The sequence below is a fragment of the Geotrypetes seraphini genome, chromosome 3 (genome assembly GCF_902459505.1).
Source record: "Geotrypetes seraphini chromosome 3, aGeoSer1.1, whole genome shotgun sequence".
NCBI lineage: Eukaryota > Metazoa > Chordata > Amphibia > Gymnophiona > Dermophiidae > Geotrypetes > Geotrypetes seraphini.
In genome coordinates, this window is record NC_047086.1 from 156,571,294 (window position 1) to 156,597,951 (window position 26,658).

Below are 26,658 nucleotides of genomic sequence, written 5' to 3' on the forward strand. Positions count from 1 at the left end.
TTGTGTGTATAGTATGTCACATATGTGAGCATCATCTATCACATGTGTCCTGATGAGGAAAAAGGTTGAGAACCACTGTTTTAAAATAAGTTCACCCTAAAACTTTCTTGTACATTATTTTCATTTTTATTTTTAAAGATATTCAGTACCTGTACCTGGCTTCCTCTTTTTAGTACATTCAAGTCTAATAAATGCTTAATATATGTTCATTGAAATTATATCTGAGTGGTTTACAAATATATTCCTATGAGCATGGCGCTTATACTGCAGCAGTTTGTGGGGGGAAAAAAACCCTTATGCAGTTTGATAAAAGGTGGCCATAAATAGGGGAAAGAAAAAAAGAGAGGGGATGGGGAAGGGAGGAAAATTAGAAGTACAATACGTAATTGATTGAAAAAGAGGACTAAGTAGAGGTAAAAGACAGGAGTATACCATACTCAACAGACTTATCCTGGGAGTTTCCATCTGAGACTGAGAAAACAGAAAAACTTAAGTCTTAGGCATATTTAAATAATAAAGTTTTAATGGAAAATTTAAATCTTTCTAAAGAGATTTCTAACTGAAGTAGAGAAAGCAGTGTGTTCCAGACAATAGGACCGATAACGGGGAAAATGGGGTTTATCTATGTATTCTAATCTAATCTCAAAATCAAACTCTGGGAATATAAATGTAATATTTGGTGGATACAAATGAACAGTTCAGTTATATAAATTACCGATCCCCTCCCTATGTGATTTTAATCTTAATACATTATATGTAAACTAACTTCAGGAGTGCTTAGAACCCGCAGGAAGAGAAGCTTTAAAAAGTTTCCTAACCATGCTACTATTCTTTTCTCATTGATCCCCTTATCCTTTTGTTTTCTCCCATATACGTTCTCTTTCCTGTATTTATTGTAGTTCTCCCCCCTTTCCTTCTTGTTCTTATTACATTTACTTTGTTTTATTTGTCTGACTAAATTTCGTCTGTTTATTATTGTTGTTTTTAATTCTGTTCATACCCTTACTTTATTGTTGTAAAACACTTAGTATTTTGATAAGCATTCAATCAAATTTACAATAAACTTGGAAGCCACAAATGGGAACATGCCCCAAAAAGCAAACCCCCTTGGTCTATCACTGCACTTCCTCCTACACAGAAAATCTGTTTAATAAATCTTATTCTAATCTAATCTGGCATTTTTGAGTTATGCTGTGTCCAAGCAGATTCAAGGTGATTTACAATTTGACCAAAATGGTACATTGCAATAAGTAGAGGAGGATAATATTCTATAAAGAAATGGTGACTTACAATTTGAAATTTTGATTATTTAAGATGATACATTGCGATAAATAAGAGGAGTACAGTTTTATAGAGGAATAGGAATAATCTTTATAGAATAGATTCTTTTTACTGTATTGTCAGCTTGTTCTGGATTGAGTATGTTTGTTTCTTATTTGTGTGACAGGTTTCTCCCCACTCCCTTGGAAAGAGATGCTCTGTTCTGCTCAGCAAATTACATTAATAGATTAGAATCCTCCCAAAATTAGGATAACTATTTTCATCCCTGGAAAAGTACACTCTGAACAGTAACTAGGTGAGATTTCTCTAGTACCATACTGGAGTAAAATCCCATCTCTGAGTACATCAATTTTCCAACAATGATTTCAGAATATCAAAATATGAGTGTTTAATGATCTGTTGTCTTTGGAAGTGTGAGTGCATAATTTAATGTATCTTCAACAGTGAAACTTTCAGATGAAATGTTAAACAAAAATGACAAATTAGCTTATTTTCTACAGGATACAGCCATTGTGCATCCTGTTCCTATACGTATGACTCCAAGTAAAATTCACATGCAGGAAATGGAACTTAAAAGAACTGGAAGTGGTAAGCCTTGTTTTGTTTCCTAATTTACACAACTGCAGTGGCTGCAGATTTATAATACATGCATTCCCGACACTGTGTCTGTAAATAAGAAGTTTGTATTTTAAAGCCTCTTAGATTAAGGTTGCCAACTGGATCCAGATTCATAGGACAGGGTTGATCCAGTCCTGAGTTTACCCCATTGCATATTGGGACTTGTTGTTCTGATTTTTCCCCTTTACATTTCCTAAGAAAAACTAGACTATAAGTCTCAATTTGCAAAGGGATAACCTAGGACTGGTATCAACCCTGTCTGAAATCTGGATCTAGTTGGCAGCCTTACCTAAGATTCTTGATTTTTAAAAGAAATTACTGGTTATACTCGCATATAGGTTGCAAAATGTAAAACCATTTTTAAGTTCAAAATTTGAGAGGGGGCAAACCTGTATGCAGATTTTCAAGTATCTCCCTTCCCACCCATGCTGGTTCTAGCATTTCTGAATCCCCTCCAGGGTCCAGCATCTTATATCCTGGGCTCTCTCTGGTCTCATGGACAGCAGCTACCAGCATATTCTCTTCCTCCCTTCATTATGCGACTACTTTTTTCTTACCTCTTCCTGAGTCTCCAATGCTGTTTTGCACTTTCCTTTCTGGAGGAAAACGAAAAAGTAGATGAAACAAAATCCAAATGTTGAAGTCTTTATTAGACATGTTTCCAGGAACACTTTAATATTTGGATTTTGTTTGATGTACTTCTTTGTTTTCTTCTGCTATGGATCCTTGTGGACCGCCTTGTTTTTTTACTCACAGGGCCTTTGTGTACAGGCCTGTGCTGAGATATGCTGCGATGCATTTCTTGTTGGACAGAAACTAGGATGTATCAGCACACCCGAGGGCAAAGATGCAGAGGAAGATTCTGCATAGATGTAGAACAGCTTCATGAGGTTAAATTATCTGTGAGCAGAGAGGAAATGGCTCTCTTCCCCTCTACTGAGAGACCATCCAAGTTTAGTAATAGGCAATAGCTCCTGGATCTGTGCTCTGACCTACCTACTTGCCAGAAAAACTGAGTTGCATTCTACACACTCATGAATGGTTTCTAGATAACTAGTAACAAACAGACTTATTTGCTCAAGTTTCAGCAACAATGTTCAAACCATTTGTTCTAGGTGAAACTCCCATTACGTCCAATTACTGGGGGAATAGCTTCCTTCCTATATGCCTATCCTCCATTACCACTGTAGCCAGTATTCTCTAAGAAAACTAAGAGAATATCATAGAACTGTGCTACTCTGTAGAAAAACTGAAACCTAGAGAAACAGAAATCCAGGCTCTGTCCTTGCCCCGTGGGCTCTATTCATTTGCACAAACCTCAAACATATATGATTTTATATTTAAATCTTTTTTGTTAAAGTATAAAAAGGGGCAATATTCTGTACAACTGTTTATCAGTCACAAATAGAGCCTTCCATTTTGATCTGGTTTTGGTACAACCTTCCCAAAGATTCAGTTGCCTATGTTTTTATATCATCTGAGAAGGTAATTGGATTGTCTTTCAGATGTGGGTGTAGAAGAGAACCTAAACTATGTAGTGGATGAACAGGAAAGTAAGTGTCTATTAAATGTTGGACATGCTCCTTAATGCCTGCAATGATGGATGAATCATTGCAGGCATGGATGGACAGTAAGACGCTTGAGCAGTTGGGCACATGATGAAAGGATATTGCAGATAGTAGGAGTCTGATCAGTAGACAAGACTCATTGAATTCAGTTGCCAGTTATCAAAGATGTGTTAGGTTTTTACATATTGTTACTAGTCTGAAGAGAATGATACAGGGACAAAGATTGTCCCCTGCACTGCGGGTACTCTTCCCCATGTCAGTCTCTACTGAAACCTTTTCCAACTCTTGTATCTCAGAATCAAGGCTGTGTTATTCCAAATATTCCCTCTTAAGCTGAAACAGTATATATGTTGAGTGGGTACTACCTACTAAGTAGGTCCTACTTTAATTTGTTCAGTTGATTTCTCAAGTGCCATTTGCATTCAAGAAATCAACTGGAGCCTCTTATTTCAAAATTAAAATGATTTTCCACAAGAAATTCTGTCTTCCAACAAAATTACTGAGGGCTACCTTTTCAACTTTTCTGAACACAACTGAAATACAAATTCAGTGTAGTGTTATCTTAGTGCAGTAGATACTTGCCATGATCAGGATCATGGAAACCTGATTTCCTCTCATCCTTTGGTAACTTATTTTATGAAAAGCATACGTAACCTCATAAGAATGTAAGAAAACTGAACTAGGTCATGCTCTGCTTTCCATGAAAGCAAACAGGCAGCTGATCCACAAGGTACAAGATAGGCAACAAAACAGCAGATGAATGTAAAGGATCCAAATTTATTCATCACCACATAAAATAATTATTTCAAAACACATAAATATTTAAAAGCCCTACACAATTGATTCCGGAACTTGGGGGCAGTGAGGATGGATGCTTGACTGCTGAGCTCCTCCTTAGGCAGCACATTCAGATTCATTTATCAGCATTGAAATACTGCTTTTCTTCAGATAATGGCATTAGGGAAACAAACTAGAATAGAGGATGCCTCTACTGCTAAAGGAACAAGCAAGAGACTGAAGGCAGATCACATTGCTCCATCTAATGTGCCTTTGCCTAAAGACTCCAAAGAGATGTTAGAACAAATGATGGAGAGATTGACAAGTGTACAAGAACTGCTTCAAGATAATTCAAATAAACTGGCATCAATGCAAGAAGAAATGGGAAATTTAACTAAGCAGGTACAGCTCTCTAATGTTAGGCTGGAGACCTGTAAGCATCGAGTAGAGACTTGTGAGACCAAATTGCTACAGTGCCAGTCTGATCATAAGGCTGTTTTACGTTTGTCAAAAGAGCTGGAAGATTTGAGCAATAGGGAAGGCGGAAAAATGTAAGTGTGATCGGTATTCCGGAGGGGGGCTGAAGGTTCAGATCTTATAAAGTTTTTGAAAGACTTATTACTGAAAACCCTCTCATTAAAGTTTTCACAGCCGTTAGAATTTTAGAGAGCTCACAGAATCTCATTAAGGAAAAATAATGGCTTTAAAGGGCCCAGGCCGATAATTTTTAAATTGCTGCATTTTTCCCAGGTAATGGAAATACTGCAGATGGCCAAAGAAAAGCGAAATATTAAATGGCAGGATTCAAAGATCTTTCTCTTACCTGATTTTGCACTGAAGACTGCGAGTGTAAGAAAACAATTTCTAATGCTCCGCCCACAACTTCGGCAGATAGGAGCAAAGTATGGGCTCTTCTACCCAGCAGTGATGAGAATAACTCACTTAAATAAGACTGTCAACTATGAGGAGCCAGGAAAGTTGCAGGAGTACATTGACAAGTGTGCAGAAAAAGAGATGTCATAATTCTTGGAGCATGTGTTTTCTTTTTTTTTTTTAGAGTAATACATTTTATTCCTTTTGATTTATCTATGTTTTAACTGTTTCAATGTTTATATAATTTACAATTGAGGGACACGGTTGGAGATGGTTATTTTTAAAAAATCAAGCAATGTTTGTTTTTTGGGGGGTATTTTTTTTATTTATTTATATTCTTTTACAAGTTGAATAAACAATACTTGAAAGGAAATACTATTCTATCATAGATTCCTAGCCCTAATGCGTTTTCAACACTTCCTATTGGATATAAAGATTGGTACGTGATTGGATATGGGAGCTGTCAATCTCTGGAAGACGCTATGAAGTCAGGAAAATGGGGGTGGATAATATAACAGAAGTTTACTGCTGATGCCTTACTTTAGTGTGGTAATGTGGTATCCAACTGTATAGAGCAGCTTTAAAGAATCAATAAGGTGAGTTTAGTGACATCATCCTGGAATAACTGGCTAAAAATACCTGGTTTGTGAGTGAGGCTTGGTTTGGCTTACTGTGGATCTGGTTGGTGGAGGTGGGAATCGCTTCAGGAGTTGTGCATGGCCTTCTGTGTGGCGTTGTCTGGGGAGGTTTACGTCAGCGCTACAAGCCATTTCGGGAACTGCACAATCATAAGCTGCTCTGGCACGGTTCCCGCACAACCAACTTTGTAGGTATTCTGTCCCAGGGTCTGCGCATCGCTCCACCTGAAGCTCCTGTGACTAGCTATATGTTTGGCAAAGGCATCTATTTTGCAGACATGGTCTCCAAAAGTGCCAACTATTGTCATGCATTCCCTGGAAATCCCATAGGCTTACTTTTACTGGGCAAGGTGGCCCTTGGAACATAGATGAACTGAAATCAGCCTCTGAAATAACTAAATTGCCTAAGGGGAAACATAGTATGAAAGATTTGGGAAGAACAGCTCCTGACCCTGCTGCTAGCATTACCCTCAATGGTGTGGAAGTTCCTTTAAGAAAAGAAGTTGATACGTGCATCAGCAATACCAGTCTGCTTTATAATGAATACGTTATCTATGATGTTGCTCATGTCAATCTGAAGTACCTGCCAAAGCTGAAGTTCAACTATAATACATCATTCTGATGAAGAAGTCCAGAGTGTCCTCAGTAACAAGTTATCCTATAGCTACATAGAGTGGATGTACAGTATGCAGACATGTCTACATTAATTTCTGACTTAATTACAATTTGAGCTGTTAAAGACTGATAGCTTTGCTTGAAGCAGCTTTGGAGATCCACAGCAATCTATTTAAACTTGAATGTAAACACTTCACTACACAAGTTAATTTAAGCAAGTGATACTTAAAAACTGATGAAATCTCCTGTATTTTGTTGAAAATATGGTTCCGTAGTTTTGGCTCTGAATGTTACATGACTATATTTGGTGTAAAAATAAATGCTAACTTTAAACCTAACCGACGTCAAAGTGGAGCTGAGGGATCGTGACTTGATGGACATCAACCTCCTCTCGTCATACATTAATTTCCATTATGTCAACGTCTCTCAGAATCACTTGCAGGACATGTCTTCACTGAACTCCCTCACCCATCTGCTGTGGTTGAAAGTGGACCAGAACGTGATCCAGCACATACAGTTGAACGAACTGCCCTATCTGCAGGTTGCCAACTTTAGCCATAACATCAGGGAACTTGGAGGCACCAGCCACCCCAGTCTGGAGTCGCTTAATCTTAATGGGAATGAAATATCCACATTCTCTAGAGTGAATTATGCGAAGCTGGAAAATCTGCAGACTCTAGAACTCCGAGGCAACAGGCTAGAGCAGTGTTCTTCAACTTTTTTACACCTATGGACTGGCGGGGAAAAAAAAATTATTTTGTGGACTGGCAAACTACTAGGACTGAAATTTAAAAACCCCGTTTCCGCCCCGTCTCCATGAGCTCGGTCTTCGCAAACCATCTGATCCCATCCGCACAAGCCTCAGTTATGATTTTATACTAAATGTATTTTATTAAAGTATATAAAGAAACAATATTCTGTACAATTGTCATTTTATAAATACAAATAATACAGAGCAAGGATCAACAAAACCCCTATCTTCCCTCCCCTTCACATATATCCCCTTTACTATCAAGAAAACTGAATAAGCCAAATTATTACAGAATGCTACACAGAAATATCATGCTAACAGAATACTGCAGTCACACATAGCAGGAGTAGGATTAGGGGAGTGCAATTAGGGCAACTGCCCCCCTGGTCAGAGAGAGCACTAAGCCACTGCCTGGACTTTGCAGTCCCCAGTTATGTCTAACACCAGCTCTAGCAGGATATATATTTCAAATCTGATATATTCTAATCACAAAATAGAAATAAAATTATTTGTTTCTACCTTTTGTTGTCTCTGGTTTCTGCTTTCATCTTCTTTTCATTCTCTTCCAGTGTCTGCCCTCTCTGTCTCTTCAATCCAGCATCTGCCCCTTCCATCTACTGTCTGACCTCTCCCCCTTCCATATGGTATTTGTCTTCTTTCTATGCCCCTCTCCCCTTTTTACATGATTCATTCCAGCTTCTCTGCTATCTTCATTTTTATCTCTCCTACACCAGATCTAGCATCTTTGTCCCTCTCTATTTCTCTGCTGACCCCCATTCCCATCTCACTCCTGTCTCTCCCCTTCCCCTCCTTTAATCTCCCTGCCAGCTGTTTCCTTCCTGTTTTCTTCTCCCTTCCCTCCTCCCCCCTGTCCAGCAGTAACTCTCTTCCCTTCCCTTTCCCTCCTCCCCTCTCAGCAGTATCTCTCCTTCTCCCTCTCCAGGTCCAGTAGCAGCTGTCTCTTTTTTTCCCTTGCCCAGCAGCTTCCCAGACTACTTTCCTTCCTCCCCTCCCAGCAGCATCTCTCCTTCTCCTTCTCTCCAGGTCCAGAAGCAGCTGTCCCTTTTTTTTACCATGCCCAGCAGCTTCCCAGCCTCTAACAGTGTCTTTCTTCCCTCCCAGCAGCTCTCTTTACTTACCAGCACAGCGATTCAGGAAGGCAGCCTCGGGTCCTTTGTTGGGTCGCACCACCTCTGAGGACAGAGGAAGTTGCATCATCAGAGGCGGCTGTGACTCAGGAAAAGCCCCAAGGCTTCCTTCCTGAATCGCTGCGCTGGTAAGTAAAGAGAGCTGCTGGGAGGGGAGAAAGCAACTGTCGGAGGCTCCCCATGATATCTCCGGCCCTGCGCGGACTACAGCTCTTCGATCTTGCCGGTCCTGCGCAGATCGGCAGGAAATTGCAGATGTTCTCGCCGGCCCTGCGTGGACCGGCAGGAATTTTCTGCGGACCAGCGGTTGAAGAACAGTGGGCTAGAGAGCACAGCAAGAGTCCTTCTGCCCAACCTGCACAACCTCTACCTGGCTCAAAATCTCAGGTTTCTCTGCCTCCCTTCCATCCCCATGTTGCACAATTGGTATTCTTTTGCAAAGATAGGATTCTGTTCTGTAGCTGTAACTTCCCAGTAGTTGTGAACTTTTCAGAAGAGTGTCGCTCAAAACTCTAAACTCATCCCCTTCAGCATTTGAGAACAGCTCCCCCTTGAGATTTTGTCAGTCTCCCGTAGAAAGCCTACATAACGGGCCCAGGAAGCACCAGTGCACCATTGAGTGCACCAGTTCCGATACAAGGGGATTCACATCCCAAGCAGGCTCCAAGTGTCAGTGACCAGTCGGATCAGAACTGGGAGAACTGGAAATCCTTTTCCATGCCTTTATTATCGCAAGGATCCACTACATTTTTGGATGATTTGGGGTGCTTTTCGGGGACTGGAGATCAGGAGGCTTTGGTGGCTATTGATCACAATGATGATCCCTCAGCGCGCCATCTTTTCAAGTCTGCTTCCATTTCACATGTCATTTCTGACACACTCTGTGAGCTGAAGTTGGATCCCTAACAGCCTTTCACCTTCCAGTGTTCCGTTATGAGCGGCAGTAACCACGCAGACTTTTCTAGCCCATTTGGACATCACCTCCTACCTCCTTATTCCTTGGGCATTGATCAATGGGAGTTTCCAGAAGGCTCCCTAAAGGGTAACCAAAGCTATGCCAAGGCTTTATCTTATGGCTCTGGACTTTCAATTGCTGTTTTCACAGCTGAAAGTGGATTCTGCAGTTCCACAAGTGACTAAGCGTACCTCCCTTCCTAGTGAGAGAGGAGTGATGCTGAAGGATGCACAGGATCGTAAGGTGGTTGTAGTACTTAAGACAGTTTGAAGAGCTGGCTTTTGATATCAAAGCAGTAGTAGCTGCTTCCATTGTGATACGATCCTGTCATACCAGATTGTAGTGTAGTCCATCAGAGCTGGGGGACGCCTGTCCCCACATGATTATGTGGCCAAAGTTTCTGCTTTCGCTGTCTCTGCCTGCTGGATGCTCTGGATTAGTCAGTGGGTGGGCAATTCAGTTTATAAGGCTGCTTTCAGCAGATTACCCTTCAAGGAGCAGATGCTTTTTGGCAAAGGTTTAGATAACCTTATGGCCAGCGTGGCATATTACCATCCCAAATCTCTCCCAGGCAAAGGGCTTGGCGTTCTGCTGGGGGTGGCAGAAGCAATTTTCATTCCTCTCTGAGATTCCACCAGTTTTCTTCCAGTTCCTCTTCCCAGAGACTCTTTCAGAGATCCAGATAGAGATTTGACAACTATACAGGTGCCAACAACCCTCTGGTATCAGCAGTTGCTCAGCCAACAAGAAACCACAATGACGCCAGGTCGTTGGCCTTGCCCCTCACATTGGCAAGCAGCTATATGTTTTCTGTAGGGAATGGGAACAGATGTCATCAGACCATTGGTTTTGAACATCATTTAGGAAGGGCACAGGATAGAATTTTCTCACCGCCCTCCAGATCTGTTCATCGATTCCCCAGCAGTTCTACCAGAAAAGGAGGCCAAAGTCTGAGCAACAGTGCAGTGACTCTTGGACATACATGCCATAGAACCAGTTCCTGAAGAAGAATTGGGCTTTGGCAAATACTTCATAGTGCCCAAGAAAGGCACAGAAGATGGAAACCTGTATTGGACCTGAAGTCCATAAATGAAGCACTAAGGGGCTGATTCTGTATAGGACCCTGATCTCAGTGGCTGCCTAAGAAGCAGCTGAGAAACGTGCACTGGCGTCCTATACAGAATCACGTCTGTCTTAAAAGAGAGAAAAAAAATAGATGTCTTACCCTCCAATTCTCTAACTGGCACCTGTGTCGCCAGCACCGATTACAGAATTGTGCCTCAAATGTTAAAAGTAGATGCGGCCGGCTGGGCTGGTCACTGCAAGGGAATCCCCAATCAGCTGAGACGGCAGGACTCACTAAAGCTGGGGCTGATTTGCTCAGATGGCTAAGGCCCTTTCCTGCGCCAGTCAGGGCATTATGCCCCTTCCCAGTGCATCCCAAGATGCACTGGGAAGGTGAAAGCCAAGGCCCAAAATTTTGAAGAGGCGGGCCTGCTGACTGGAAGGAGTAAGGATCCTTCTGACCGGCTGTTGTTGAACAAAAGTACAGGAGTGTTGGGTGGGCTTAGGGGTGGAAGGTCTGCAGGTTAGGGAGGTGTTGTGGGAAGTCTTAAGGTTCAGGGGTGTTCAGGGTTCCGGGGGTGTCAGAAGGAGCGAGTAGGCATCCCTCCTGCCAGTCTTCAACCAGGGAGGGGAATCAAGGCCCGGTAGCAGGAGGGAGTGGGCATCCCTCCTGCCTGTCTTGGGGGGGGGGGGTCTTCCGCCGCACTAGTTCAGCTGATCATGGCAAGGGCATCCCCCCGATCAGCTAAGCCAACATGAGTCCCCAAAGCCGCGGCTTTCAGGAGTCCTGCTGGCTTAGCTGATCGGGGATCCCCTTGCTATGATCAGCCTAGCTAGCCACATCTACTTTTAACATTTGAAATGTAGGCCAGCATTTTGCCACTTCTGGTAGTAGTAGCTGCTCAAGTCTGCAGGATGGGCATTCAAGTGCATCCTTACCTGGACAATTGGCTAATCAGAGCCCCCTCACAACAGGAGGGCGACCACACTGTACAACAGGTGGTGGATCTCTTCCAGAGACTTGCCTAGATAGTCAACTTCCGGAACAGTCAGCTACAGCCGACTCAGTGCCTGGAATATCTGGGAGTCTGCTTTGACATTGCGCAAGGTCTTTTTTTTCTTCCCAAACTATGCAATCAAAATCTCAGGAGGGAGATATCAGAGATCCCATGAACTGGCATTACCTGCAGGTGCTGGGCTCGACAGCAGCCTCCCTTGAAGTCATTCCCAGGACGAGAGCACATATGCATCCACTCCAGGACTCTCTTCTCTCCAGGTGGTCCCCTTTAGCACTTGCTACAGATGCAACTCCCTTGTACAAGGGAGGAAAATCACAGCTTAGATTGATGGCTCCAGGGACATGCCTCTCAGAATCACCTCATGGATGATCCTCATGACTGACACCAGCCTGAGTGTCTGGGGAGCCCACTGCTGTGGTCGCCCTCTTCAAGGCAAATGGACCTCGTCAGAGAACAAGTGATTCATAAATCATCTGGAATTGAGAGCCATACATTTGGCGCTGAAGGAGTTGGTCTTTCTTGTCAGGTAGGACAGTCAGAGTGTTCTCCGACAATGCCACCATTGTAACTTATGTGAACAGGCGAGGAGGCACCAGAAGCGTTCCCCTATGCCTGGAAGCACAGATGTTCCATGGGTGGAAGTCCACCTACAAGCCTTTTTGGCTGCCCATGTGGCTGAAATAGAGAATGTCCAAGCCAACTTTCTCAGCGGTCACCCTCATTGTGCAGTGCTGGGGCAAACCGGAAATGGATCTAATGACCTCAACCAAAAATGCGCAGGCAGATTGCTTCTATGGTCGAAGAGCCGAGCAGGGAATTGCAGGGCTAGACCCCCTTGTTCAGTCCTGGCCCATTGAGATCCTACTCTGTGTATTTCCACCATGGGCCAGATCATCCGCAGAGTAGTATGCCACCAGGGTCTGGTGATTCTGGTGTCTCATTGCCCTTGGTATGTGAACCTGGTACGTCTCCGAAGAGGCAGATCTCTCAGGTTGCCAGTTCATCCCAGTCTATTCCCATTAAGCCACCTGAACATTGTTCTAACCCAGCTGATGAAAGTGCTTTTCAAATCACAGGGCTTTTGTAACTTGAAGTCAGCGGCGTTGTAAGGGGGGGGGGTCGAGAGAGTGGTTTACTCCAGGTGCCATGTTGGTGGAGGTGCCAGCACCCCTCCTTCTCTCCGTCCCACCTCCACACCTCGTCCCACTCCTCCCCTTGCCACACGCACTCCCCCCTTCCTTTCCCCATACCTCTAGTTGAAGTTACAGCAGTCAACAATGTGCTCCTCATGACCCTGTCAGAGGGAGAGCTGATGGGGTCACAAGAGCACGTGGTTGACCGCCACGAACAACAACTTCAGCTAGAGGTACGGGTGAAGGGAAGGGGGGATCAGGAAAGGAGCGGGAAGGGGCACTACTGCCCTAGACGCCTCTCACCCTCGCTATGCCACTGCTTAAAGTACTTGACCCTTATTCATGGTTGTGGTCACTTCAACATGCAGCATTAGTGAGCTGCATTTGGGGATGAAAATTAACTGAAGCCACATGGCAATGGGAGATGAAAACTGCCCTTACTATCTTATATTTTCTCCCGTTATTTTATTTCCCTAGTTCTCTTGCTAACTGGATTTCCCCTCTCCCTTTTCATTCTATGCATTTCTCCCTAAGGTGGTATATGATTTTCCCCCTTAATCATCCTTACAACATTTTTCATTAGTCCACACAATCACCAGAGTGGTGAATGTATCTTTAACACATTAGATTTCAAAAGAGCCATAGCATTCTATTTGGAGTAGAAAGTCCATCCAACCATTTAGGGGGTTTGTTATTTTTTATTTTTTAAGATTCCAATCAACTTTTGATTGCTGTTACAAATGTGTGCTTCCAATTAGAATTTGCTAACTGGAGGGGAAAACAATATGGCGGCGGCGTGAAAGCTGCTTGAATGCAAGCTCCATTGTGCCTTAATAGTTTCTTACCAACATTTACCTTTTCGTTTTGGCGAATTCAATAATACCCTTTACTAAACGTAAGGGCTCTCTTCGGGTGGACCTCCCCACGCCCAGGCAAGCTTCAATGGATTGATTCTTGACCAGCTCTCCGGCCATTGTTGAGGGGGGAAGGAACCCAGCATTGTCTCCAACGGAAGGAGCCACCGGAGGATTGGGGTTGGAGATCTCATTATCCCCTCCGGCAGCCCGTTTGCCACCTGACCCAGCGCAGGAGGATATTGAGAGCGTGAATGCTGATGTCTTAATGGGTCCAACGCCCTCACACAGTGGGGGGCCTCATACCGGCCTGAACGCTGAGTGTGTAACACCACAAGAAGCGGGAGAGAACAGCGCTTCTCAGGTGACATTGGACAGCATTTGGCGATTGCTCCAGAGATTGGAAGTGGCCGTTACTAAATCCACTACTGATATGTCCGGGGTAATGCGTAAAATAGACGATTTATCAACTTATGTTCAAACTGAGACTAATTCCAAGTTCGACATTATTAATAAAGAGATAACATCTATTCAAAATATGTCTACAACATTTGTTAAAGACAGACTTTTCTTTCAGAAAAAAATTGAACAACTTGAGAATTATAACAGAAGACTTAATTTGAGAATACTGAATTTTCCTAAGTCAGCAATTACAGCTCCTATTGACATGTTTAAGAAATATTTGATTGAGGGTTTAAAATATTCTTCAGACTCAATTCCACCGATCAATAGGATTTATTATTTGCCTAATAAGCTACAAACTATACCTTCTGACAAACAAGTTGAAAGAGTACAATCGTTGGACTTAAATAACTTAACTGACATTTTAAAAACTACACAAGAAGAAATCGAATATCGTGGAACAATGATTATAACTCTAGTTTTTGAGCAAGATTTTAATGCTATATTAAGAATTTTCTTCCGTAACTCCCAAACCTTATTTCTTGGTCAAAAAATTTGGATTTTTCCTGATATTACTAAGACTACTCAGGACCGTAGGAAATTATTCTTAGCTATGAGGGAGGAAGTTAAAAGTTTGGGAGCTACATTTATGCTAGGTTATCTCTGTAAATGTTTAATTAGATACTCTGGAATCAAATATGTGTTTTTTGTTCCTGAGCACCTTTGTACATTTCTGGACACTAAGAAAATACCCTAGGGCAGCCAAAAGAAATTTTGGGCCGAGTATAGATAGCGTTAAGCCATTTCTGTAATTATATATTATTGTTAAATATAAGACCTCCTTGTCTTTTTCTTTTATGTTTTCTCTTGAGAATTGAGGTCTAATTAAGAATTTAAAGATATAAATAATTATAATACCTGCAATTTGATGATTATCTAGTTAATCTTTTTTCTTTTTATTTGTCATTATTGTTTGATGATCATATTTTCTATATACTCTGCTTACTGTAACAAGAATATTCTTGTGGGTTATTTTGAAAATGCATAAATAAAAAAAAAAAGAATTTGCTAGTAATCTGCATCTATTTACCTTTTGCTCATGTTGGCTTGGACATTGGCAAGCCATGTATGTCAGAGCTATAGCTCTCATCACTAGCTCAGTTGAGGTGGTCCTCTATAGAGATTTGCAAAGCTAGATTCAAATCTCCTCATTGTCTGAAAAGGAATTCTCTATATCAGTGGGTTTTCAGGCTAGCCCTAATTGAATATGCTTGAGAAAGATTTGCATATAATGGAGGTGGCAGGCAAATCTGCCCCATGCATATTCATTAGGGCAAGCCTGAAAACCTGACTGGCTGGTGGTCCTCCAGGACAGGGTTGGGAACCATTGCTCTATATGATAAGTTTGACTTGTCTGTCCTCCAGAATCTCTGGCATTTAGCATTCAAGTCCACCCTCCTAGAGCCCATTTTCTTCATTTCCAAACTGTAGTTCTTGGGCAATTTTTTTTTCTAAGTGGATTGATTCTGGAGTCTTTTCACTCCTCTTTCCTTGTTTTTTTCCCCTTTCAAAAAAAACCAAACAAACCCCTGAATAAAAGATAATTGCCAAGAAAATGACTTTTGATATCTGCCAGTTGGTAGCATCTTTCATGGGCTCCCCCTTTTATTCTGTTGTATGCAGTTTGTAGCTATGTAGTCCCAGTTATGAGGACTTGCCCGTCCTTGTCCTTAGAGAACCATGTTGCTTACTCAAAGCAGGTAGTCAGTCTTTGGACAGCAAGATGCAAGTCTTCAAATCCCTTCCACAAGCCTTTCCCCCCCCCCTTTCCCAGGAGTTGTTTCCTATGTTACACTTTTTCATAAAACTGAGCAGGTCATACAGTAGTGTTTCTTAAAGGCCCCCAACAAAGTTTTCTAAGTTGTAAAGTCTTATCTTACCTGCATGGCTCTCTTAAATGTCACCCTTTTGATAAAAACTTTTTCCTGCTGTTCACAGAAAACACACACATGGTATTGGTGAGTAACTCAGTTACAAGTTATGAAGTTTCAAGTTTATTTAAAAATTTGATTAAATCGCAAAATCCAAATCCAATGCGATTTACACAAGCTATAAAATCAGGGTAAAAAGAAAAAGTCACATTTCTTGAACCAGACAATTGGTACAATTTTGACAAAACAATACATGAGAAAAAGGGGGGAAAAAATAAAAGGATTAAATATAATTCATAAATGTATCTCTTTTTCAGATCACACCAATCCCACTAGCCCTTTACTTGTAAAGCCTCCTGAACATTCAGAAGAAAATAAGTTGGCTTCATCTGTGAAATTTGTAGCTGGAAATACAGCCGGTAAGAATTGCAAAACCTACCTTACTTGTTCTAGAAAATCATAAGATAGACTCTTTAAATGTCAACATTACCATTGTGATTTCCATTTCTTCTAAACTTTCTTCGGCTTTACAATGAATATCTATAGTAATTCAAACTGTTGATCAATGGTTGAAGGATTTTAAACTGAAGCTTAACTCAAATAAAATTCTTTTTTGCCTTTTCCACTAAATGTAATGAAGAAAATTTAACACTGAACGGGACTACATATCCTATTATCCCAATTATTAAAATCTTAGGAGTACATTTGGATAAGAATCTATCTATGAGTGCTCATGTTGACGCTGTGGTCCAGAAATGTTTCTATACGCTTTGGAGATTGCGAGCAATTAGATCCTATTTTAATATAACCCCATTCAGGACTGGTACAATCTTATGTTTTAGCAATGTAACATAATTCATTTGGCAGGTTATTAAGAATTTGCACAGACTACATAAAGTAAAAGCTTAGTTTGCAAGCATAATTCGTTACGAAAACATGCTTGTAATCCAAAACATTCGTATATCAAAGTGAATTTCCCCATAAGAAATAATGGAAATGCCACAACCCAAAAACTTTAATACAAAATAATGTATGTACTTGTATTGCAAGACCTTGCTTGTTTAGAACAGTCACTACACTCCTGCAGTGTCAGAGAGAGAGAGAAGAATCGTCGGCTCAGTTGTGATGACGTGATGTGTGTATATTGTATCTACTTGTATTGCAAGACCTTGCTTGTATATCAAGTTAAAATTTAATAAAATGTTTTGCTTGTCTTGCAAAACACTTGCATACCAAGTTACTTGCAATCCAAGGTTTTACTGTATTATACAAAATATTGCTGTTGGTTTAATCTTCAATTTGAAGAAGATAGATCTTCTGGTGGAGGCCAGGGTACTTTTTAAATTTGGTTGCATATGCTATAAAATCTCACGTGGTATTGCACTAAGTTGCGAGGACCGGCACAACATGTAGAAGTAGAAGGGACGCTGGGAAGTAGTGATTACAGTATGATCTGCTTCGACCTGGATGCAGGTGAGAAACATCGGTCCAAAACGACGGTCACGGTGCTGAACTTCTGAAAAGGGAATTCTGAAGGGATGAGCCTCATGGTGGGGAAGAAGATTAAGAAAAGAATAAGCATTGTAAAAACACTAGAGCAAGCTTGGTCCCTTTTTAAGGACACAGTCACCGGGCACAAAAATCTATATATACCACGTATCAACAAAGGATCTAAGAGGAAAAAGAACAAAGAACAGGCACTGTAGAGGTGAAGGAAGTGATTAGAGATAAGAAAATTTCATTTAAGGAATGGAAAAGGTCAAAAACGGATGAAAACTGGAATAAGCACAAACAACATCAACGTAGGTACCATAAGGCTAAAAGAGACTACGAGGAAAAAATAGCCAAGGAGGCAAAAAACTTCAAGCCGTTCTTTCGATATATTAAGGGGAAACGACTCACGAGGGAAGAGGTGGGGCCGTTGGATGACTGTGGAATAAAGGGAGTGCTAAAGTAGGACAAAGAAATCGCCAACAAACTGAACACATTTTTTGCGTCTGTATTTACCAAAAAGGATATACACAGCATACCAGAACCCATCAGGCAATATGCTGGAACGAAGACAGGAAACTGACAGGGTTGACGGTCAGTCTAGAAGAGGTATGCAAGAAGATTGATAGGCTTAAGAGCGACAAATCCCCAGTACCTGATGGCATCCATCCGAGGGTCATCAAGGAACTGAAAGGGACTATAGCTGAACTGCTTCAGCTAATAGCCAATCTGTCGATCAAATCGGGAAAGATTCCGGAAGACTGGAAGGTGGCGAATGTTACGCCAATCTTCAAAAAAGGTTCGAGGGGAGATTCGGGAAACTACAGACCGGAGAATCTGACCTCGGTACCGGGAAAGATGGTAGAGGCGCTGATAAAGGACCGCATCATTGATCACCTTGACGGACACGATCTGATGAGGACCAGCCAGCAAAGTTTCAGTAAAGGCAGATCTTGCCTGATGAACTTGCTGCATTTCTTCGAGGGTGACCCGGTTGACATTGTATATCTAGATTTTCAGAAGGAGTTCGACAAAGTTCCACATGAACGACTACTTCAGAAAATTGCATGCCATGGAATCGAGGGTGAAATACTCATGTAGATTAAAAATTGGCTGGAGCATAGGAAACAGAGAGTGTGGGTAAATGGACAATTCTCAGACTGGAAGAGCGTCACCAGCGGGGTGCCGCAGGGCTCAGTGCTTGGACCTGTGCTCTTCAACATATTTATAAACGATCTGGACATTAGTACGACGAGCGAGGTGATTAAATTTGTGGACGATACGAAGTTATACAGAGTAGTGAAGACACAGGGGGATTGTGAAGATCTGCAACGTGACATAATCAAGCTCAAGAAATGGGCATCGACATGGCAAATGAGGTTCAATGTGTATAAGTGCAAAGTGATGCATGTCGGGAACAAAAATCTCATGCACGAATACAGGATGTTTGGGGCGGTACTTGTAGAGACCTCCCAGGAAAGGGACTTGAGAGTTCTGATCGACAAGTCCATGAAGCCATCTGCACAATGTGCTACGGCAGCGAAAAGGGCGAACAGAATGCTAGGAATGATCAAGAAGGGGATCACGAACAGATCCGAGAAGGTTATCATGCCGCTATACCGGGCCATGGTGCACCCTCACCTGGAGTACTGTGTCCAGCACTCACCTGGAGTACTGTGTCCAGCACTGGTCGCCGTACATGAAGAAGGACATGGTACTACTCGAAAGGGTCCAGAGAAGGGCGACTAAAATGGTTAAGGGGCTGGAAGAGTTGCCGTACAGCGAGAGATTAGAGAAACTGGGTCTCTTCTCCCTTGAAAAGAGGAGACTGCGAGGGGACATGATCGAAACATTCAAGATAATGAAGGGAATAGACTTAATAGAGAAAGACAGACTGTTCACCCTCTCCAAGGTAGGGAGAACGAGAGGACACTCTAAAGTTGAAAGCGGATAGATTCCATACAAACGTAAGGAAATTCTTCTTCACCCAGAGAGTGGTAGAAAACTGGAACGCTCTTCCGGAGTCTGTTAGAGGGGAAAACATCCTCCAGGGTTTCAAGACAAAGTTGGACAAGTTCATGCTAAACTGGTGAGACTGGACTCATTTGGAGCACTGGTCTTTGTCAGCCTAGCATTGCTAGCAATCAGCATTTTCAGCAAAGGCCTATGTGAGATCATATCATTCATGTCTGACCTTAGGGAATGTCATTGCAGACAGCCTTAATTAAATCATGCTTAAAAGTTAACAAACGAACTTGCAGCTAAGAGGTGTGAAGAGGTGTTAAGAAGATGTGTTTATGTCTGGTGCTTAAGATGGACAGCTTAAGTTATTGTCAGAGGCATACTGGAAATTACATTTGACTCCATCTATTCTTCTCCAGTCTAGCACACCTCACTCACCTTCCTGGTCAGTGAAACTAACCATTGTTTCAGTTTACTAAGGATGAGGATGCTTAACTTCAATAGATTCTATTAAAATTCAAGTTATAAAAGGCTCCTTTCTGCAACACCCCCTCTCTTGCTCTATCTCTGGAACCTGAAGCTTGGAACATCACCCCCCCTCCCCTTTTTTTTCTCTCTACTTCTCTCTCTCTCTACCTCTCTGTCCTCACAGCACCTATGCTCTCTCATTCACAAGAGCACAGAAGCAGTCTCTGTAACTGTAAAACTTATATCTCTCATTAATTGTAATGCTTAATTGTAACTTTTATGAATCTTGCTTTCTCTGCACAATATATCTATTCTTTATGCAAACACTGTTAGTGGTGTTTGTGAGTGATTTTACTTCCTGGTGAATCTTCTGTGAGGGTATTGAACTCGGGACCGTCCATTCTTACAGTCATGACCTTGGGACCGCCGCATGAGTGGACTGCTGGGCAGGATGGACCATTGGTCTGACCCAGCAGCAACAATTCTTATGTTCTTATGTTATTTAGTGGATCAGTTTATATTTGTCAATCCTAGTCATTCACTGCATACCACCACATTGTTTGCCTTTCCAACTGTAAGAGGTGTATATAAAAGATTTCTTCAGCATTTATTATCATTTCAAGTTGCAAGTTGGTACACTAAATTTTGTCGATTTCTGACTGGCACTACCTCCAATTTACATTTTAGGAAATTACTGAAAGCAAATTAGTGAAATTCTTGGAAGATTTGATTTGTACTTCACTGTGATTGTTCAGTTCTCTTTATTTGTTAAACTGCATAGAACTGCAAGATTATGTAGTATACTAATGGGATTTTATGTTATACAGATGGTGTTAGAATTCTAGTCATCTCTGGAGACAGGCAAGTTTATCATGTCTCATGACTGATGCAAAGTTAAGTAAAATTCCAGAGCTTTCTGGCAGTGTCTTGTGGTCTTGAGCAATTTCCTTTGGGTTTCTGTCTGAGTTAGAACTAGATGTTCTTGTACAATCCCTCTATTCCTGGACAAATGAGTTATGCATCTATAGTCGCTATAGACAGCTTGTAGGTAGCATAATTTACATAATGTTTTCAGTCCCTCCTCTCCTACCTCAGGACTGCCCCCAGAACTCCAGATGAATTCTTACAAGCTGGACAGTAGGAGCTTGTCTCTTCTGCTCGTGTTTATTTTTCTTTAAACTCAAAGTCTTTTTGCTTGATCTCTGTGCTGTAGAGATTCCCCGCGGGGACAACGCTGCCTGCGGGAGATTGCAGACTTTGTGGAAAGTCTGTTTTCAGGGGGTTGGCTGCTTGGCAGCGCACCCTCTGGATAGCCTGCACTTTCGGATCAGGGCTCAGGGACCATTCCCTTGAGAGATTGCTCACCCCTGGTTCATCTGCTTGTGGGTCTGAACACAGGCTGCGTGGCTCCGTGAAAGCGTGTCTAGGATCAGGGCCAACTGCGTTCCTCAACTAGGTCTTATCCACAGGGATGTCCAGTGGTGGCGGAGGCCTCATCTATTGGTGTCGGGCTGGAGGGGCAGTCAGAAGACCAGTAGTCCAGTTTGCATGCTTGTTGAGGCAGAGGATCTTCCTGTAAGCTGTTTCAGCTCCCTTATGGCAGTTTCCAGCACCCCATTGCACAGTGAGTATAGGGCTGACAGCCTGTTTTAACAATTTTGAGGGTTCTTCAAAAGTGGATTTTGATCAGTTTGGGATTGAGTCCTATGATCAGTTTGGGAGTGAGCCCTACCCCCACCCCTAAAATCCAAAAATCGCCATGTTCTGGAGGCTCCTGTGCTTTTCCCAGGCTGGTTTTTTTTTATTGAAAATTACACTTCCAGCTGCCATCTTGGATTTTCCTGATCTAAATTTAAAGTTATTTTTTGCTTCCACAAGCTTCGTTTTTGCAAAAAACAAAAACAAAACTCAAACCACTCAGATGGACTGCTCAGGGCAGGATTTTGTGGATTCATGCCCTATTTGCGGTGGATGGCTGTGCAGCAAGTGGCCGTGTTCCAGATGCACTGTGGTGTGGGGGGGGGGCAAAATTTCATCGGTCCATGTTCCCTTAACCCCTAAAGGGGGTTCTGCTGCTCTTTCCAGCCAGGGGTACCCTAAAAAGTCAAAAGCGGGCCACGCAGAGAGCATCCTTGCGGCTCCAGCAAAATGCAGCCATGATTCATCGTCTAAAGCGCACAAGTCTTCCATAAGTTCTAAGAAGGGTCCGCAGGAGGTGGCTTCCACCTCGGAGGACAGGTTTTCCTGGCATTTATTAACATAATGTCTCAGACTTATTTGGCAAAGAAAAAGGCACCTTCCTCTTTCCCAAGACATGGGTCTCAGACCCAGTCTCCCTGAGGTGTCCCATGTTTTTTTCACCGGCTGATGATGCGGATAATCTGGACGCTTTGACCATGCCTTTGTTCTTGCAGGCTAGCACTACTATCACAGGGGATGTTGCTGCGCTTGCGGATCTCCAGGATTCAGATTGGATGAGACCCCGAATCTTGATGAGAATCCCATGGTGTGGAGATTTTTCAAACCTTTGACCCTGGTGGATTTTATCTCCGAGTCCCTCCAGGAGTTGAAGTTGTAGGTTGGTCACTCTGCTCCTGCAGAGTGCTTTCTTATGACTAGCAAGAAATCACAGTCTGCCACTTTTCCTGATCATCTGGACATTGTTCAGATGCTCACGGACACTTGGGAGATGCCTGAGGTTCCCTTAAAAAGTGTAAGAGCCATGTCCAGGCGCTGCCCAATGGCGGACACCTTTAACTAACACTTTGCATTCCCAAAAGTTGATTCCTCAGTGGTGTAGGTCACTAAGCACGCTTCTCTCCCCAGTAATGGGGGGGTAGTGCTGAAAGCCACTTAGGACTACAAAGTGGACTTTGTCCATAAGTGCCTCTCTGACTCAGTTGCTGCTGGGCTGAAGGAAGTGGCGGCCTCTTCTTTTATGGCCAGAACTTGTCATTTGAAGCTCCATCATGATCCGGACATTATTGTGATCCAAGATCTTGCCTTTTTGATCTCTGGGGTGGATTATATGGTGGACATATTCAGAATGTTTAGCAAACTGTCGGCGCACTCCATCTCAGCGCGTAGGATGTTGTGGATCCATCGGATAATAGGCCCTGATCTCCCAGGGGATCGGGGCATCCCTGCTTTTGTCCTTTCAAATGTTCCTGTTGGTTCTTTGTGGGCTCCTCAGGGCAGTGTTCTTCTCATTCAGCCAAAGGTTTAGTAGTTCCTGGCACCAACCGTCCAGCTGCAACCTCTAAGAAGCAGTTCTGATGCCGGGCCTGTGGCTTCTTTTCTGCAGATTAGGAGGAAGCTCCCGGCTTTTCTGGCAGAATAGATGGCCATTACCTCAAGACAGTTGGCTCTTGAACGTTCTTCAGGATGGCTACAAGCTCGAGTTTCATTAGCCACTGGCAGAATTTTTTTTCTGGACTCCCCAGTGGGGAGGCTGGAAAGGAGGCCCGGGAGAAAGCCACCGTCCAGAGGTTGCTTGACATTGCAGCCATAGAGCTCGTTCTGGAGCGTGACAGCGGATACTCAATATACTTCATCGTGCCAGAGAGAGGCTCCGAAGACTGGAGGCCGATCCCAGACCTCAAAGCAGTTAATACAGCCCTCAAGATTCTTCGTTTCAGGATGGAAATGGTATGCTCGGTGATTGCCTTTGTGGGCCTGGGAGAATTCTTCGCTTCTCTGTACCTGACAGAGGCCTTTCTCCATATTCCCATCATTCCGGAACATAGGAGATACTTTCAATTCCATGTTCTGCAGCAGAATTACCAGTTTGCGGTACTGCCCTTCAGTCTGACGATGGTGCCCAGGACCTTCACCAAGGTGATGGTGATGGCAGCTCATCTGAACCCTAGGAGTTTTGGTCCACCTTTATCTAACGACTGGTGGATCAGGACCCTGTTGGAATCCGAGGGGCATCAGGTGGTTCTCCGAATTGTGCAAATGAGTTTGCGGAGGTCTGCCATAATTACACCTGATCAGTCTTGGAGAAAGCAACTGACAGATGCGCTCTTTTGAGTAGGAACTGTCTCTTACATACAGCGCTGCATGAATCTGGTAGCAATATAGAAATAATAAATAGTAGTAGTAGTAGATGTATACCTGGGAACTTATGTGAATTTCACTGTAGTGCACCCTAGGCTGCCCCACTGTTTTGCTGGGATGTCTGGCTGACAGACATCCCAATGGCTTGGGGGGGGTTGGGGGTTGGGGTTGTGTGTGTGTGTGTGTTTTTTCCTTTGGACAACTTTTGTTTGAAAATAGCCCTTTTACGCCTGCTTATTGACCTGGCCTAAGTGGACATGCCTAAATGTGGGCACACTGATGAGACTTAGCTAGAATTCTATAATGGGATCAAAGCACCCAGATGCTATTAAAGGAATTATGCTCAGTGTGCATAGTTATACGAATTTCCCGCTAGACTACTTTTCTCATAATTATGGCATATTTAATGTTGTAAAACTATAGTTCACCATACAGGCTTTGAACCAGGTAAAGGTGGTTCACAGTGAAATGTATTTACTTTTCCTTGTTTTCTTTATAGATTGTGTCTGATTCAATTCATTGTTGCATAATTAAAACCAAATGAGTGAGTGGGTGGATGAGTACAGGTAGTTTATAATTATTTTTTCTTTTTTCCAGCAGATGGTTACAGTAGTTCAGACTCATTCACTTCCGACCCAGAGCAAATTGGAAATAATGTGTCCCGGGAAAGGTTAGTGATTGTTGAAAATGATAGGGAGTTTTTTCCCCTCAACATCAATTTGGAAAGAATCCTGAGATTTGACTCATGTATACAGTAAGCAGTGTATTATAAGTAGTAATAATTCATTGAACAAAATTATTTTGCAGGTCACATTCAGGAACCTCTCCTGATACCACTGCGCCACCACCACCACCACCCCCTCCTAGACCTCATGCCTCACATTCCCGATCATCATCTTTAGATATGAACAGGACCTTTACTGCTACTGCAGGTTGGTAAATAACAGAGAATGTAAGACAATAAAATTTTATGTGCATTGTATTCTATTAGACATGCTTGCGAAAGAGAAAATATATGAAAAGAATGAGTCTGGGGGTATATTTCTTTTTTATTTAGAAGAATTTAAAGATACAATTCCAAGAGAAAAATTCTTGAGACAGAAAAAGAATGAGCAATAACACAATATTTTTAAGGAAAAAAGAGATACATTATACTAGTAAAAGGAATAATACTGCTGCTCTATCTTACAAGTCTCCAGTTATTAATATGAAACAAGGCACTAATCAAAGAAAATTTTCTTTCTCAATGAGAGCAGGAAAAAGAAGCAATCTTAATAGGACTCAGCATTATCTATAATCGGTGTTTCTCAACTCAGTCCTGGAGTACCCCCTTTCCAGTCAGATTTTCAGGATATCCCACTGAATATGCATGAAAACAATTTGCATATAATGGAGGCAGTGTATGCAAATCAAGTTTATGCATATTCAGTGTGGCTATCCTGAAAACCTGACTGGCAAGGTGGTACTCCAGGACCGTGTTGTGAAACACTGATCTATATCACCAAGTTGATATTACAAAATTGCTATTCATTAATCTTGGAACTTAGAAGTCTATCCAAATGATCTGGATCAAAAGATACAGATCTTAAGAAATTTAATTTAATTATACAATTGCAAGTAAAATTAATCCCAAAAAGTCCTCCGGCCTGCACGGGAATGCCTCATCTGATGCACGGGGAGGGGCCTAAGGCCCTGATTGGCTCAGGCACCTCGGGCCCCTCCCAAGGGCTGAGCCTAAGGAAGTCTCTGATTGGCCAAAACAATAGCCAATCAGAGACTTCCTTAGACTCCTCCCTAAAGAAGTCCTATTCATGTTTGTCCTCTGCGGTCCTGCTCCCAGCGCTTCAGCCGTGAACACAGAACAGAAATATTCATTAAAAAATTCAGTCTTTTCTTTATCAGCTTCTACATATTTATTCCCTTCACCTTTGAGTCTCACAATGCCACTTTTGCACTTCTTCCTATCACTAATATATGTTTTAGAAAATGTCTTGTCTCCCCGTTTTACTGTTTTGGCTATTTTTCTTCCATTTGCATCTTTGCTTTCCTGACTACCCGACCAGCCTATTTTAACTTTTCCAGATATTTTTGCCTGTCATCCTCTTTCTGTGATCTTTTGTAGTTTATGAAAGCTAGCCTCTTATTCCTTACCTTTTCAGCTACTACTTTTAAGAACCAAAGTGGCCTTCTTTTCCTTTTCCTTTTACTTACTTGTCTCACAGAAAGGTTTGTCAGTCTTACAATTATTCCTTTCAGTTTTGCCCACTGTATTTCCACTCCTTCCAGACGTTCCCATTCAGACAACAATTCCTTGATGTATTTCCCAAAAGTTAGTTTTTTTAAATTCTAGTACCTTTGCTTTGTTGAATGAACCCTCTCTTAATATTAAACTGTACCATGCAATGATCACTGGATGCCAAATGATCACCCACTGTAACATCGGAAACACTTTCCCCATTTGTAAGCACTAAGTCCAGTATGACCCCTTCCCGCGTGGGTTCCATTACTAACTGCTAGAACAGTTCTCCTTGTAGAGAATCCAGGATCTCCCTACTTCTAGAAGACCCTGCAATAGGAATACTCTAATCAACATCTGGCATGTTAAAATTACCTATTAGTAAAACTTCCCCTTTTTTAGATATATTCTGAATATCTACTATTAAAATCTCTGTCCACTTCTTCCGTCTGTGAAGGAGACCTGTATATCACACCAATATACCATTCCCTCTTTCAAAATTGATCCACAGTGCCTGTTCCTTGCCTACAGATCCTGGAATTGTGTGGCTTTAATATGATCTTTAACATATAAAGAGACTCCCCCTCCTTTTCTTTGAGCATTAAAAATCAGCACTTCATTTTGTGCATCATGTGGGCATCAGCGTGCTCATTTAAACTCATTATTTATGTACATATGATTATTGGAGGAGGCTACAAACCACGGAAAGAATATGATTTGCTCTTTTGAGCATCAATAGATGCATTACTTCAATGCTAAACTGCTTTAGCGACGATCGCTAAACACATGAGTTTTGTGCGTATGGGCCTTAATC

At 42.2% G+C, this 26,658-nt stretch overlaps 1 protein-coding gene across 9 annotated transcripts in view; it reads left to right on the plus strand.

Annotated features, from left to right (window-relative positions):
• Positions 1–26,658, plus strand: part of REPS1 (RALBP1 associated Eps domain containing 1) — a 234,711-nt gene that overhangs the window by 131,150 nt on the left and 76,903 nt on the right. For 6 of the 9 annotated variants that reach the window (XM_033938631.1, XM_033938627.1, XM_033938633.1 and 3 more), the window contains 4 exons: positions 1,782–1,869; positions 15,946–16,047; positions 24,206–24,278; positions 24,416–24,540. In XM_033938631.1, the coding sequence (XP_033794522.1) occupies positions 1,782–1,869; positions 15,946–16,047; positions 24,206–24,278; positions 24,416–24,540 (388 nt within the window). The remainder of the gene's footprint in view (positions 1–1,781; positions 1,870–15,945; positions 16,048–24,205; positions 24,279–24,415; positions 24,541–26,658) is intronic. The other 3 variants (XM_033938628.1, XM_033938630.1, XM_033938635.1) reach the window with 1 other exon arrangement.